This window comes from Zootoca vivipara, chromosome Z (genome assembly GCF_963506605.1).
Source record: "Zootoca vivipara chromosome Z, rZooViv1.1, whole genome shotgun sequence".
NCBI lineage: Eukaryota > Metazoa > Chordata > Lepidosauria > Squamata > Lacertidae > Zootoca > Zootoca vivipara.
In genome coordinates, this window is record NC_083294.1 from 13,568,320 (window position 1) to 13,583,244 (window position 14,925).

Here is a 14,925-nt window from a genome sequence, read left to right on the forward strand (position 1 = left end):
AACTCTCCAATGTAAGAACAAGATACATTTCTTCCTTTAGGGGGTGCTGTTGTCACCAGAAAAGAAAAAGGTTTCAGTTTTGTTTTTGCATACGTGTGGTATGCATTGGTTCTGTTCCTCTTCACTAGGCCTCAAAGCACTGGAAGAAAATATAGAGCAACAAAAAGGGCCTGAAAGTATATGTGCTGTTGTGGCAATCAGAGAAGTGTTATGAAAGAAAAAAAAGAAATGAAAATATTTTAAACATTAAATGCTGTAAAACAGTCTTTAAAAAGTGAAATAAACTAATTTAAGCATATACTGTACAGTCATACCTCGGTTTAAGTACGCTTTGGTTTGAGTACTTTCAGTTTAAGTACTCCGCAGACCCGTCTGGAACGGATTAATCCACTTTCCATTACTTTCGATGGGAAAGTTTGCTTCAGGTTAAGTACGCTTCAGGTTAAGAACAGACTTCCGGAACAAATTGTGTACTTAAACCGAGGTACCACTGTAGTAGTAGCTAAAGTGGTTAACAGACGACACACATCAGTGTGAGAAAAATGCATAAGGTCTCATGGGCAAAACATGTTGCATAGCAAACAGTGATGAATGACAAGTTAAATTTCAGTTCCTGTTTGAATACACTATATTTTTAATATGCTAGTTGTGATAATTTTATGCCCATTAAAATTGTCCATAGTTATATTTTATGTTTCTAAAGTAACAGAATGACTTTCAATCTGGAAAAGAAAGAAGTACTACTAATGTAGCATTTTTTCAATTTTTCCAAAAATTTCCATTTTTTTTCTGGGAAAAAAACCGGGGGGAAACCAGGGTTTTTTCTGAGCTTCAAAATTTCCGGAAATTTTACATCTCTAAAAAAGATCCGAATGAACCTCACTAAAATAGAAGTAAAAAGTGAAGATCCAAAGGCCTATTTGAATAAGAATGTTTTTGCCTTGTCACCTAAAATAAAACAGTGTGATGGTGCTAGGCATACTTCCCAGGGGTGGGGGTGAGGGGGTGACTGTTCCATAAATGGGGAGCCACCACTGAGGTTCATTTGTTGCCCTGCCCAGTTTTGCCTCTGGCTCCACCATTGGCATGTGGCTCTTGGAAAAATGGGATGGGGCTGTGGAAAGCTTGGAAGTAGCTCTGTGACCTTCCTCTCGTCATCTGGTCTACTTCAGCACAGCCCCCCCCCCCCCAGTTTGCCAAACAATTCAAAATCTTAATTACATTATGTAGAGCTCGGAAAAACAGCGCTTGTAACCTGCATGCTCCACTTTAAGAACTTGCTCTGATTTTTTAAAGGGTTTTTTAAAGTTTTTTTTTTTAAAAAAATTATGGCTTGCTAATTGCTAAATTTACCACTACATTGGTGTAAATGGTCACTCACGTAGTCCTGAACCTTGGGACAGTGAGAGCAGTAGGGTGATGCTTGAAACCACCTGGGGTTTGTTGTTGCTTTTTTAAATAAAACATTTTTACAGCATTCCAGAAAACTCACCATTCTTATTTGTTCCTCAGATTACCTTCGTTAAGCAAATCAGCTGACTGGACTCACTTTGGAGGTAAGAGGGTTTGTATTTTTTTTTGGAGACATGTATTTTAATCCATGTGTTGGAGCAAAACCTTTGCTCAGCTTTTGTATCAAGCTGCTGTGCATCTTTCCTCACTGCACTGGTGTCTTGGATTTGATGGTGCTCAATAGCTTCCAAGAGTGTAACTGGTGTTTCCCCCATTCACTGGCATCTGGTAATCCATCGCAGTTTCTTCATAGACTTTGTGAACCAGAGTGCAGTGGCATCTAACCTAGATGTTAACCAGAACATGGGAAAACTGGCCAGATCACACTTTTCGAAAACAGGGCTGCAGAACACACAGCAACCTGATTGAAGGTGCTTTATGCTATGGGCAATGCTTGGACATCCATCTCTAAGGCTGGATTGGACTGTCGTCTCCCCTATGAAGAAACGTGGCAGCATTTGGGACATTTTAGCTTAGAGAAAAGGGGAGTAAGAGGCAACGTTATAGAAATTAATGGAGAAAGTAGATAGAGAGTAGTTTTTCTATACCTCATTGAAGCTGAATGTCAGCAGATGCAAGACAAATAAAGTTTTCCTTCACACAGCACATAGTTAAACTATGGAACTCAATTCCACAAGAGGCAGTGATGGTCACTAGAAGAGAATTCTAGGGCATTAGAAGAGAATTGGACAAAATAATTAAGGATAGGACTATTGATGGCAGTTAGCTTTTATGGCTATGCTCTGCCCCCACAGTTAGAAGCATCAATGTTTCTGAATACCAGCTGCTGGAAACCACAGGAGGAGAGAGTGCTATTGCGCTCAAATTCTGCTTGCAGGTTTCATACAAGTGTCTAGCTGGCTGCTGTGAGTACAGAATACGCCCATTGGCCTGATCCAGCAGGCTTTTATTACGTTCCTATTCCTGAGCTGCAGACATAATCCTTTAGGACAGGGGTCACCAAACTTTTTCAGCAGGTCCACTGTCCCTCAGACCTTGTGGGGGGCCGGACTATATTGGGGGGGGGGATATGAACGAATTCCTATGCTCCACAAATAACCCAGAGATGCATTTTAAATAAAAGGACACATTCTACTCATGTAAAAACATGCGGATTCCCGGACTGTCTGCGGGCCGGATTGAGAGGGGGGTTGGGCCACATCCGGCCCCCGGGCCTTAGTTTGGGAACCCCTGCTTTAGGAGGAGGAACTTGTAGCTCTGCTGGGAATTGTAGCTCTGCCTGGAGGTAAACTGCAGTTCCCTGGATTCTTCAGGGGAAGCCCATGTGCCTTACATATATTGTGAGTATGCAGTCTTGGTTGTGTGTCCTGTTTGCAAAGTGTCCTAAGCCTGCTGGTTGAATGGTGGCAGCATCTTTGCGTTCAATCCTCTTCTTTCTGCCTTCCCCTCAGGCACTCTTGTCCCAGATGATTTACATGTTCTCAGAACCCAGCTCCTCTTGCTGCACAACCAACTGTTGTATGAGCGCTTCAAGAGGCAACAGCATGCGCTGCGAAACCGGCGGCTCCTGCGCAAAGTGATAAAGGTGACAGCCCTGGAGGAACACAACGCTGCTATGGTGAGTGAAGGTCTCTTCACTGCAGGCAGTTTTCCACCTGCTGTGTTACTACTGGGGAAGGGGGACGGAAGGCAACTTTGGGGCTGGGAGTGAAGTGCAGGATTCCAAGACTCTCGTATGTGGCCCCCATAATTCTCCTCACACATTGCCCCATATTTCCAGGCCGTGCCTTTCACCAACTCTGCTTTGTGTCTTCCTTGAGTGTTTCTGCATGGCTGGAGAATGTGCTTAAAACGTTGTTTTGCCTTTACCCATATGTTTAGAAAATCGGTATGAGTTTTAATCCGTTTTGAGTTATTTTAACTTTTGAAAAGTCTTAAATTATTAATTCTACTCTTTGATTTTGTTGTTTTGTCTTTTTTTGCAAACTGCTTTGAGGCTTTTAAACAGTGTATAGATTCTATGAAATAAAATACAGACCTACTGACATGCAACAGGCACGGTATAAACGCATTTACACTTTGTGTTTAACAATCCTTGCCCTTATTTGAAGTGGGCCCTTTTGACTGGTCTCTGCTTCCTGGCAGAAAGACCAACTGAGGCTCCAGGAGAAGGACATCCAAGCCCTGAAGCTCAGCCTGCAGACGGAGCAGGCCAATATCTGCAAGTTCCAGGAGGATCACGACATTGTCGTGGCTCGGCTCCACAGCCAGATCCGCCAGTTGCAGCAGGAACGGGAAGAGTATTACAATCACAGCCAGGAACTGAAGGTAGAAGAAGTGACTCTCTGAGTGCAGCAAGAGGGACGTCTGGGTTGGGGCCCGGTGAGGCCGAGGGGAGGTGTCTCCCAAGGATATGGTGCCACTAACCAGCTTCACTAATATTGTTTGGTTTTCTTTTTACAAGATCAGAGTGGACGACTGCCACAAAATCATTGCAGGCCTGCGGCTGGAGTTGAACACAGCCAGCAGCAAGATGTGTCACACGGAATTGTTGCTGAACCAGGTTTCTCAGAAGGTAAGAGCTAAATTTTCCTGTGGGGTTCCCAGTTCCCCTATTTTGTGTGCATAGGTGTGTGTCCTTGGTTTCAATAAGACTTCTTCTAGTTGCATGCCAGTATTGTGGTCCCTGCTCTGTGTTTGCGTGTGTGTGTGGTTGGGGCTGGGCTGGTGGAAGTTGGAGTCCAGTAACGTGTGTGTGTGTGTGGGGGGGGTCTATTGGTTTGTTTTTGTTTCAGTATGCATTTTGTGTTGTGAACAGCCCCGTGTTCTTTAAATGAAGTGTGTTATATAAATTTAATACAAAATAAACACGAAGGGCAGCAGGTTCCCCATCCTCTGGTATAAGCAGTACTTTTTTAAAAATAATAATAATAATTGTGTAGTCTCTAACTAAAACTTTCTCTCTCAAGCTTTCTAATAGTGAGTCGGCCCAACAGCAGATGGAGATACTGAACAGGCAACTCCTAGTCTTTGGGGAGATGAAAGAGTTGTGTTTGAAACAGCTTCAGCACAAGCAGGGCAGCACAACTAAGGTATGCCTCAGGAGAGATGTGTGCCAGCAGTGTTGCTCTGTGGCTCACATTTGGCAAACACAACAGGCTAGCCCTGCAGATGCCATTGGACTCATGAATCCCAGCCAGTGTGGCCTTATGGTCAGGGGTGCTGGGGAGTTAACCAGTGCCATAGCTACCAGTGGGGGGGGCACTAGCCAGGTTTATTTACCCCAGGTGAAGCTTCCACAGAGGAGTGCCACTGACATTTTAAGCCTGTGAGTGTGTGTACACAAAGGCACGTGTGGGGTGTTGGTGCCAAACTGGGTCTTTGAAATAAAGCCTAGTTTTGCAAATGGGCACGCATCAGATCAATAAATTGGGTGCTTCAGATGTTGTTGGACGCCTCTCAGCCCCACCGATCAGGGGTGATGGCAGCTACAGACAGGCCTGCAGCTGGGAGGACCGTAGGTTAGCCACTGCTACACTACTTTGAACCCTGCATGGTTTGAAAAAAAAAGCATGTACTTAAAGAAGCACAGTAGTAATATTTATTTCCAATAAGAAAATGATGGCAGGCATTTCAGTTTTCATCAAATTATCTGTGGCTGGGGAGATTTAAAAAATACTTGCCAATATTTCAGCACCTGAGATCTCACATCTCTAGGAAGAATGATAGGGTTGAATTGAACCCCAGGCATCCTTTGCCAGCACCTACAACACTGGCAAAGTGGTTAGTAGTTTCGCTGAACCCAGATCCAAGGTCAACAGCAGCAATTCCTTAATTAGTTCTGTCATAATAATTCTGCCTGGTCTCTCTTGTTCCCTCTCAGTCTTCTCTTCTCCCGTCTACAATAATTTAGCTTTATTTAACCCCCTCCATCTTCCAGGAAGTGGAATGCCTGCAGGTGGCCTTTCAGAAAGAACTGGAGAAAGCACATTACTGCATTCAGCAGCAGAGCCAGGAGCTGGAGGCTTCTCAGAAGCGAATAGGTGAACTGGAATCTCAGCTCACAAAGAGGGACCACCTATTGCTGGAGCAGAAGAAATACTTGGAAGATGTTAAAATCCAAGCCAGGTAACTCCCCTCCATTCTGCCCTTGGGCTCATTTTACCAAGCGAGTACAGAGGACTCTCCCCCAAGTTCCAATTTCACTCCTGTCAACCTCCAGGAATGTTAGGTCTTTGAGGCAAGCAAAGGTCTCCTAACATACTCACAGCATCCTACACAAACTCCAGCCCCCAGGATTCTGTGGGGAAAGCTGTGAATACTCTTTAAAGTAGTATTATAGTACTGTAAATGTATGGGGTGAATGTGACCATAGTCTGGAGGGGGATACCTCTTTTTTCCCCTGGAAGAGAATGCTTTTGTACACAGAGGGGGAAATGTAATGACATAAAATCCAGACACGGGTTTCTTGCCTATTTTCAGTTGCCAACTCCAAGCAGCTGAGGGCTGGTACAGCATGCAGAAAAATATTACGCAGCTGTTTGAGGTGGAGATATTGAGTCTGCATGGCCAAGTGCAGAATGAACGGCTGTTGAACAACCGTGAAGAAAACAAGGTGGAACAAGCTGAATCCGATAAAAGGTAAAGGGGCCAAGTGCAGCTGTGAGGCTTGCTGGCTGCTCATAGTAAACAATTTATGTCTGAGGCTTTCAGAACTTAGGGGTTGCAGCCAACATTTGTCATATTCAGAGTAGACCCATTGAAATTAATGGGTTTGACACATGGGTCTATTCTTTATTGCATTTATAACCCCACCCCCACCCCTTTCCTGCAAGGAGCTCAATGTGGCTTATATAATTCTCCCTTCACAACAACTCTGTGAGGTAAGTTAGGCTGAGAGGTCCCCCCAAGGTCCCCCAGTGAGCTTCATGGCTGAGGGGAGTGGTATTAGAATTTTGCTTTCCCAGCTCCTGGTCTAACACACTAACCACTACTCCGCACTGGCTAAGTTTCACTAACTGAGAACAGGATGCTGGACTAGATGGGCCAGTGGTCTGATCCAGCAGGTAGGGGGAGTGAAATCTTTGGGTAGGTGGGGGGGCAGTTTCCAGCCTGTGTGCTGCTGCTTCTGAAGTCAAACCTTTGGTCACTTGGGTTGACTTGTCTCTCTCCTCTCCCCCCCCCCCCCGGCAACAGGCTGCCTGGAGCAAACGAAAGCAGTGCCAACCCTACTATGGGACACAGCGAGGAACCGCTGGAATGTAACAATGAGACTGAACCTCCCAGCACCCGTGGCAGCAGCAGCGAGGTGTCCACCCCTGAGAAGCCCAGCCAGCGCACTGGGCAGTTCAGCAACCGCAGGGAGTCATCTGCATTGCTGGAGCCCTCCTCTGGCAGCGTCCCCCCCACAGTGGGCTCCTTCCCAAGCTCTGAGAGTTTCCTAGGGATGAAGGCCCAAGAGCTGTTCCACAACAAGAGCAAGGGTCACTGCAATGAGGATGGGGTGGCCATTGGCAGCCTTTGTGAAACTTTGAAAACCTGCAAAGATCCCAGCCAGGAGGTCACAGAGGAAGCCCAGGCACCCTCCCCTAGCCCCGAGGAACTGCCTCCCTCCCCTAGAACCCAGGAAGCCAATGTTGGACAGCTTCATATCATGGATTACAATGAATCTCATGGCCATAGCTAGAAATGAGGAAAGGAAAATTAAAATCAGTATTAACATTTTCATATTTTTGGCATAGAACAGGGAGGTGTGGCTGCCCAATTTAACTAAAAGCTTTTGGGTTTTGTCATTCCAGTGCCCCACCAGCTTACACAGGCAGCAATTTTTTTGTTGGACTTGTTTGCCCCAAGTGGATTTATGGGATGGCAGAGTTTCTGGGTCTAGAAGTGTAGGTGATCAGTCACAGGGCTTCTCTGAAACACTTGTCCCCCTTGAAGCCACTGTGTAGTACACACTTTGATGCAGCAGCAGCTAGGATTTCTCCAAACTGTCAACCCATCCACTTTTTTCTTGCCCTTCTGAGAGGTAGGTTTAAATGAACTTGTGTGCAATATGGAGTAGAGCCTCCCCCAAGGAATACTCAAGGTGTGCTCATCTGGAGAACTAAGCATCTGTTGTCTCCCCTCCTGCAAGCAGCTCAGGGTTACTCTTATTGAGAAACCCCTGGATTTGTTTTTTCTCAAAGTGCTATCATATGGCAACTCAGTCTTTTCCCCGTCTCCAGCCTTCCCCCTCCCCATTCCCTCCCCCCACTCAACTATATGCATTTTGTGCATTGAATTGACTTCACTCTAACCATGAAATGAGAAAGCATTGAAAACCCATACCCCTTTCCTCTCATCTCCCCTCCCCACGAATTTGCTTTTGTTGCTGGATGAGATGGCACTGAGCTGACCTCCAGTTGTGTGGGTGTTTATTTTTCCACCCTGAGTGGAAAAGAAAGCTGAGGCTTTTCTGTTAGAAACATGTCCTATGGAGATTTCTGGTTAGCACAGTGAATGCAGAACTTTCTCAGCAAAGCAAATGTCTCACCTAAGCTGAGACAATTTGTCTTTGTGTTTGCTGCTGTGTCTGTCTTATGAGAAAAGGGTGATCTGATCTCTTTTTCTCCTCCACCCCTTCCTAAGGAGTGGTAGTCCTGTGTCTCATTCTCTGCCCAGATGCCACCCTGGTTCCCCCCCCCCAGTTGGCCTATTTACATTTCTCTGTGGGGGGGGGATGCTTCTGAATCCACCCCCTTGATTTAACAGCAGTGGGATTGAATATATTGTGTCCTCCCCCCTCGCAAACTGTCCCCTTGTGGTTCATTTGCAAAATGGGCTTTATTTTCAATAGCAAAAATACCCCTTCAGTTCAGAGAGAGAGCCTTCTCTCTTTTAAAGAGACTTTTTCACTAAAAGGGTACATGATCACCTGCCAGAATCTCCCAGTATGTTCTCTTCCCACTGCACCATGGACCACAGAAATTATGGAGCATTCAGTAAATCTCTTAAATCATGAATGCAGCACATGAAAAGGCAAGGGGATGCGGGAAGATCCCGGTGGTAAACCTGGAAATAATTTTATTCCCTTAACAACAACAAAAATCTGGCTGCTTTTAGTTAACCCTTTGTCAGAGAGCAATTTCTCTATTTCAGATTTAACATTGATTCCTGCCTTGCTCTTTGTATAAGTAAATATTTTACATTTTATAAAATGTAAAATGCCGTAAATATGAAATTGTAAGTATGAAATGGTGCAATCCAAGATAAAGGAGTAAATTAAAGGAGAAAAAAAAACCCAAATGGATGAAATTTTTCTGTCCTTGCTACGATGTTGTAATATGTCAAAGCAGTTCCTTGTGTTTTACTGTGAATAAAATTAAAATGCATTCTTTTGTATTCCATTCGACTGAGTGGTTTTTGCAAGTAAAATCATAAAAGGAACCTATTGGAGGACCTGTACTGGCTAACTAATGTTAATGGGAGTGTGCAGAAACAAAACTGGATTGGTGGTTATAAGAATAGCCAATGCCTTTTGTTTGAGTTGGCACTTTACTGAACAGCTGGATTGGTTTTCTAACCATAGCAAGGCAGGGTTAAGGAAAGTGTAACCCTCCCAGATATTGAGTGACAACTCACATCATTATGGAGATTCCCACAATGCGAGAAGTGAAGCTACAGGGAATCGGGCAGAGGGCCTTCTCAGTAGTGGCGCCCACCCTGTCGAATTCCCTCCCATGAGATGTCAAGATGCATAGCTGCCAAGTTATCCCTTATTTTAAGGGATTTTCCCTTATGCTGAATAGGCTTCCTCGCGAGAAAAGGGAAAACTTGGCAGCTATGTCAAGATGTGCTTTTTAAGGCTTAATGTTTTACTATGTTTTTAGATATGCTGGAAGCTGCCTAGAGCAGCTGGGGCAACGCAGTCAGATGGGCAGGGTACAAATAAAAAATCATCATCATCCTTGACCAGACTAGCTGGAACTGGTAGCTCTTCACATGTTGATGGGATTCCCCAATTCCCTGTCTCCTAAAGTAAGGATTTCAGCATTCCACAGTGCATGTGGTTTTTGAGCATGGAGTGAGGTGTAACACTTCCTCACAGTGTGTGACTTTTGGTGGGATTCATTAGACCAAGATCTGATTACTCTAAAGAAGGGACCCCTGACCATTAAATAGTCCAGTCGTGTCCGACTCTGGGGTTGCGGCGCTCATCTTGCTTTACTGGCCGAGGAAGCCAGCGTACAGTTTCTAGGTCATGTGGCCAGCATGACAAAGCCGCTTCTGGCGAACCAGAGCAGTGCACGGAAACGCCGTTTACCTTCCCGCCAGAGCAGTCCCTATTTATCTACTTGCACTTTGAGGTGCTTTCGCACTGCTAGGTTGGCAGGAGCTGGGACTGAGAAACAGGAGCTCACCCCGTTGCGGGGATTTGAACCGCCCTTTTTCTGAATAGTTAAGGGCAGCTTAATGGAACCTCTCTTCTTCCCTGTATGCCTTTTTTCTGAGTTTCCCAGAGGCATTTCCCCACTTTTGGAGAATACTGGACTAGACTTACTCTGTTTAGTGTGTGTAGTATGCCTGGGGTATAGAATCTTAAATGTGACCCTTCAAGCCTCTGTATATGGCCCTTTGAATGTTTTCCAGGTTATACACCCTTTCTGTCCCTGCTTTGCACCGGGGAGTGTGTGTGTGTGTGTGTGTGTGTGTGTGTTGTTGTCAAGCATTATTAAGAGTTTTCAAAGACCGGTTAAAAACTCTTGACAACAATTCTCGCTTGTCTGGATGAAGGCTAGAGAGATTTGTGTAGAACTAGCCTACTGTACCAAGGAATGATTTACATTAGTTCTGGCCACTTTTGACTCTGGTCCAGCCCACCATAGCATGTGGCCCTTGGGTGAAAAAAGTTACCACCACCCTACTCTTGGTGCAAACCTGCTCCCTCCCCCCCTTTTATCAAAAGCCCTCAGGGCACCTCAAGTGGCCTGCCTAGCAAGATGATTCCTCAGAAGCTCTGTGGCTGCTATAGCTTTAGTTGCTTCCCTTTTTAATGAAGCTGTGCCTGCCTTGGAACTCTGTGAAATAATAATAATAATAATAATAATAATAATAATAATAATAATAATAATAATAATGTATTTATACACCGCCCATCTGGCTGGGTTCCCCCAGCCACTCTGGGTGGCTTCCAACAAAACATTAAAATACAGAAATCCATCAAACATTAAAAGCTTCCCTAAACAGGGCTGCCTTAAGATGCCTTCTAAAGGTCTGGTAATTGTTGTTCTCTTTGACCTCTGGTGGGAGGGCATTCCACAGGGTGGGTACCACTACCGAGAAGGCCCTCTGCCTGGTTCCCTGTAACTTGACTTCTTTTAGCGAGGGAACTGCCAGAAGGGCCTTGGCGCTGGACCTCAGTGTCCAGGTAGAACAATGGGGGTGGAGACGCTCCTTCAGGTATATTGGACCAAGGGCGTTTAGGGCTTTAGAGGTCAGCACCAACACTGAATTGTGCTCGGAAACGTACTGGGAGCCAATGTACTGGTGTTATGTGGTCTCGGCGGCCGCTCCCAGTGAAGCAACGTCTCATGCGAATCCCAGCTTTTATGTACCTGTCTAGTAGGGATCAGCTACTGATTGCCAAGTATTGATCCAATAAACACCAACCCAGAGACGCAAGTTGTCTGTTGGGCAGTTGGGGCAAAAGGCAGATGGCCAGCAGTTCTTTTGGGTATGGGTTTGTGTATAAAATCTTAATTTTGTAACCTGGGGTTTTGTAAACTGCTAAGGAATTTGTACCTAGGAGGGGAGTGGCTGTTAAGAGATTCTGCAGGTGGCTTCTAGTGAATAACATAGAAGCCTTGCTGGGTCAGGCCAATGGCCCATCCAAACCCCGCAAGAACGAGAGCACTCTTCCCCTCCTGTGGTTTCCAGATTCCAGGTTAATCCTCCTTCACCCTACCTCTCAATAATTATGGGTTTTTAACTCAATAACCTTTGTGTGTGTGTGTGTGCGTGCACGTAACTTTACATGTAGCAAAGTGCAGATTTCCCATTTTTCACTCATGTATGCTCGAAACAGTCTCTTGTCAAGATTAGCCTTACTTTAATAAGGGATTTGAAATAAATACAGGCAATAAGGGGTGTTAGAGGAAGGGTAGGACCCCTGGTGGGGGGACACATTATGCTTCTTCTGCAGTAATTTGTCCACCTTGCTTCCCATCCTGCACTCAGCTCTCATCTGTTGCTCCTTGAGGCTGCCAGCATGTGACAGCGGCCACACCCCACGAAATGGCTTTGACACAGGCTGGCTAAACCAGGTAAGGGTAGCTGGTGGGTCTCAAACCCTCAGTAGGTTAAGGACTTCCCTGCATGAGAAGACAGGCTCCAGCCTATTGAGCGGATGAGATCAATAGTGGGTCCAATGATCAAGAAGGGGGTTTCTGCATGTGTTGTAGAGGAAAGTGAGGGGCAGGTGAGGCTTGACAACCTGGGAAGGTAGCCCATCTAGAAGAAGGAAAACTGGTCCTAAACCTTTGCTGCCTTGCAGCATGTATTCAGAAGCAGAAAAGGCTAAGGAGTAAACACTACACATATCTGGAGTGGAGTCCCTAAGACGGTTGGATGGCCTGGCAACTCCTACAGCCAAGCTGGTGCAAAACGTATTGCTCTGCTTTCCTTTGGACCACACCAACAAGGCCGAAGGGGGATTCCTATCACCTGGGCAGCCCAGGACCACCTTACATACTCTGTCCTGGGGAGGTCACTTTGGTGCTGCTTATGCAATGGTTTGATGTCATCCCTGGAGGCATACTCCATTCTCTTGAGACAGATGGATGCCAATGCACAATGTTCTGTGTGCTATTGAAGCCATAAAAGGGTACTAGCACTACTCTATACGTTGGGGTGTGTGAATGACTTGATAGGAATATGTTGGACTCCTTGCATAAATCATTGGCTGGGATGGAGGCTGGGAGGTTTGCCTTAATAAATACAGAAGAAATTTGGCACTTGGAAAAATAACTTTTATGGTTCACTGCTGATTTAATATTCAAGGAGGGATGTTTCCCTACCTGGATCAAAATGATTAAATATGTATTATATCAGAGAAAGGAAGCCAGCAAGATAGAAAAAGAGAAAAATAAATTACCTTCCAGCGCTTTCTAGTGCTAAGCAAGAATGCTTTGGTAGGTCTATAAACACCACCATAAATAATAAACATTTTATGCCGAAAGAGTTGGGGATGCAGGTTGAAAGGGCTCAATTATTCATTTATTTTACTTCCTGAATGCAGAGTAGAAACTCAAACCCCACGGTGCATTTTAACTTGCTACCTTACTACAAAGGTGTTGGTGGAAAGTGATAGCTATCTTATCTTCCTCTTCTTTTCTATTTTTAAAAGAAAATTAGAACTCATCTGACATCAGAGAGACCAGTGGTGACTGGTGCTCATTGGGACTGGTAGGGCAGGAGGCAGGGAGCCCAACAGTAGGTGGCGCCAGAGCCAATGACAAGCAGAGCCAGCTAATGCTACCTCTCTCCCCATCTTCCCTTAGCTGAGTTTTACAAGAGCAGCACACAGACTGAGGAGGAGAAAGCTGACAGGAAGTGCCACCCCCCTGAACTGGTTGCAAACAAAGAAGACAGGTGGGGAGTGGCTGAGGGCAGATTGATGTTGGTGGGGCAGTGCCCCATTCACCCTAATGGGCCAGTCTCCGCTGCAGAGAACTGGGATTCGTTTCTACCATTCTCCCACTATTATTGCAGCTTTTAAGCCCACCTTTCTGCTCAGACTATCCCAGGCTAGGAAGTTTAAAGTCATGCAGTATTCTGAAAAGGTTATTGAATAATAGAGAATGTTAGAAGGGCCCGGCTGCTGCATCAGGCCAGCAACTCATCTAGTCCAACATCTTGTTTACACAAAGGCGAATCGGATGCTCCAGTGGGAAGCCAGCAAGTAAGAACTGAACACAAGAGCATTCTTGCCACTTGTCACCCCCAGCAACTGATATACAGTGGAGGCAGCAGCACAAATCTAATAGTCATGATATGCTTGTTCTCCATGACCTTATCTATTCTTTTTTTTTTAAGCCATCAAAATTGATAGCCATCACTGCCTCTTGTGGGAAGGAGTTCCACAGTTTAATAATTCCTTTGCCCTGTCTGAAATCTCCAAATGGGACAGTCAAAAAGAAGTAGAGGGAGGATGTCTGGGAAGAATCTAGGAACTGGATTCGGACCTAGATTTCCAATGTGTACCTTGGGGAGATGAAGAAAAAAAGTCATAGTAATTTAAAGTGGGGGTACCACGTCGTAGATTTATAGGTTTAAAATGAGGATCATGGTAGTCCTGGGTCTGGGATTCAGGTTTGCCTGTCCCTTCTCTACCACCCCCCATCCCCGGGCTCAGCATAATTTTCCTTTAGTAATTTGATCACGAAAACACCTCTATAATTCTAGCAACGAGCTGCACTTGCAGGGGAAACAGCTTTATTCAGAAGCATCTTCCGGCAAGAGGCAAAAAAACGGGAGCTAAGGATCCTGCGAGGAGGGGAAAGAAAAACAATCAGACAAAAGGAGTTGAGTTGTACTGACAAGATCTAATGTTATAATGCTCCATTTTTTTGAAAACAAAGGATACTCCCTACCCCACCCCTGGCAGAAGTTGGTGTGAGTTTGCAAGATGTAGAGAGAGCCTGGCATGCTGGAAATGTGTTTCCCCCCCTCTTTTTTATGTTTCTGTGAGAAGTCCTCACTTTTCCAGAGGTGCTTAAAAAAAATTTTTAAAGTGCAATTCTGCCTTGAAAAGTGGTCCAAGTCTCCTGAGGTGACCTGGAATCTTATTTAAGTACTAAAAAAAAATCCTCTCCTGCCTTGTGCTTTTCCTTCTGTGTGTCAAAAAGCTTTACTCAACCAAATTCAGTGCTTCCAGAAACTCATTGTATCCTGGTTTAACTGGTTCCAGGTAGTAGTGAGCTCTAAGTGGGTGTACAAGTTTTTTTTGTTCCTTTTTAAGGGTATTTCCACCCTCTCAAAAATGTCTGTGTGGGTGGATCCTCCTTTCTCTGGTTGTTTTATCACCTCTTTCCCCAGCTAAATAAGTAACCCATGTTAGAATCATGATTTGGCCAGAGGTTCACACTGGGCAGACATGTAACACTCAAGCCTATAAGCAGTGCAGAAGAGGGGCAGCTGTCAAGGTGAACCAAAACCCTGTGCCCTGGTATGGTGCCCCACTAAACCTTCCCCTGCCTCCCCACAACTTGAGGTATCATTAAGTGCCTGGCGGACACAACACCGGTATTTGGTGCTGGCCAAAATTTGACCACAGTAGGCCATTAATTCTGTAGGCCTAGTCTGCTCTAAAGCTGGGATTACTCGAACACTGTTGAGTAGACTAAGTATCTTCATCTCAGGGTATTCTGCTCCAAGAAAGGGATAAGATATATCTGCTTTGGTAGCGACAAG

General features: G+C 45.2%; 2 protein-coding genes across 6 annotated transcripts in view; one reads left to right on the plus strand and one right to left on the minus strand.

Annotated features, from left to right (window-relative positions):
• The window catches only part of TSC1 (TSC complex subunit 1), a 30,873-nt gene extending 22,057 nt beyond the window's left edge, over positions 1 to 8,816 (plus strand). For all 5 annotated transcript variants that reach the window (XM_035102208.2, XM_035102209.2, XM_060270589.1 and 2 more), the window contains 8 exons: positions 1,513 to 1,556; positions 2,925 to 3,091; positions 3,619 to 3,801; positions 3,938 to 4,048; positions 4,443 to 4,565; positions 5,414 to 5,601; positions 5,956 to 6,114; positions 6,670 to 8,816. In XM_035102208.2, the coding sequence (XP_034958099.1) occupies positions 1,513 to 1,556; positions 2,925 to 3,091; positions 3,619 to 3,801; positions 3,938 to 4,048; positions 4,443 to 4,565; positions 5,414 to 5,601; positions 5,956 to 6,114; positions 6,670 to 7,159 (1,465 nt within the window). In that variant the 3' untranslated portion in view covers positions 7,160 to 8,816. The remainder of the gene's footprint in view (positions 1 to 1,512; positions 1,557 to 2,924; positions 3,092 to 3,618; positions 3,802 to 3,937; positions 4,049 to 4,442; positions 4,566 to 5,413; positions 5,602 to 5,955; positions 6,115 to 6,669) is intronic.
• A 2,413-nt stretch (positions 8,817 to 11,229) lies between these two features.
• SPACA9 (sperm acrosome associated 9) overlaps positions 11,230 to 14,925 on the minus strand; it is a 19,479-nt gene continuing 15,783 nt past the window's right edge. Inside the window, exon 5 of the mRNA XM_035102201.2 lies at positions 11,230 to 13,998. Coding sequence (XP_034958092.2) covers positions 13,990 to 13,998 — 9 coding nt within the window. The 3' untranslated portion in view covers positions 11,230 to 13,989. The remainder of the gene's footprint in view (positions 13,999 to 14,925) is intronic.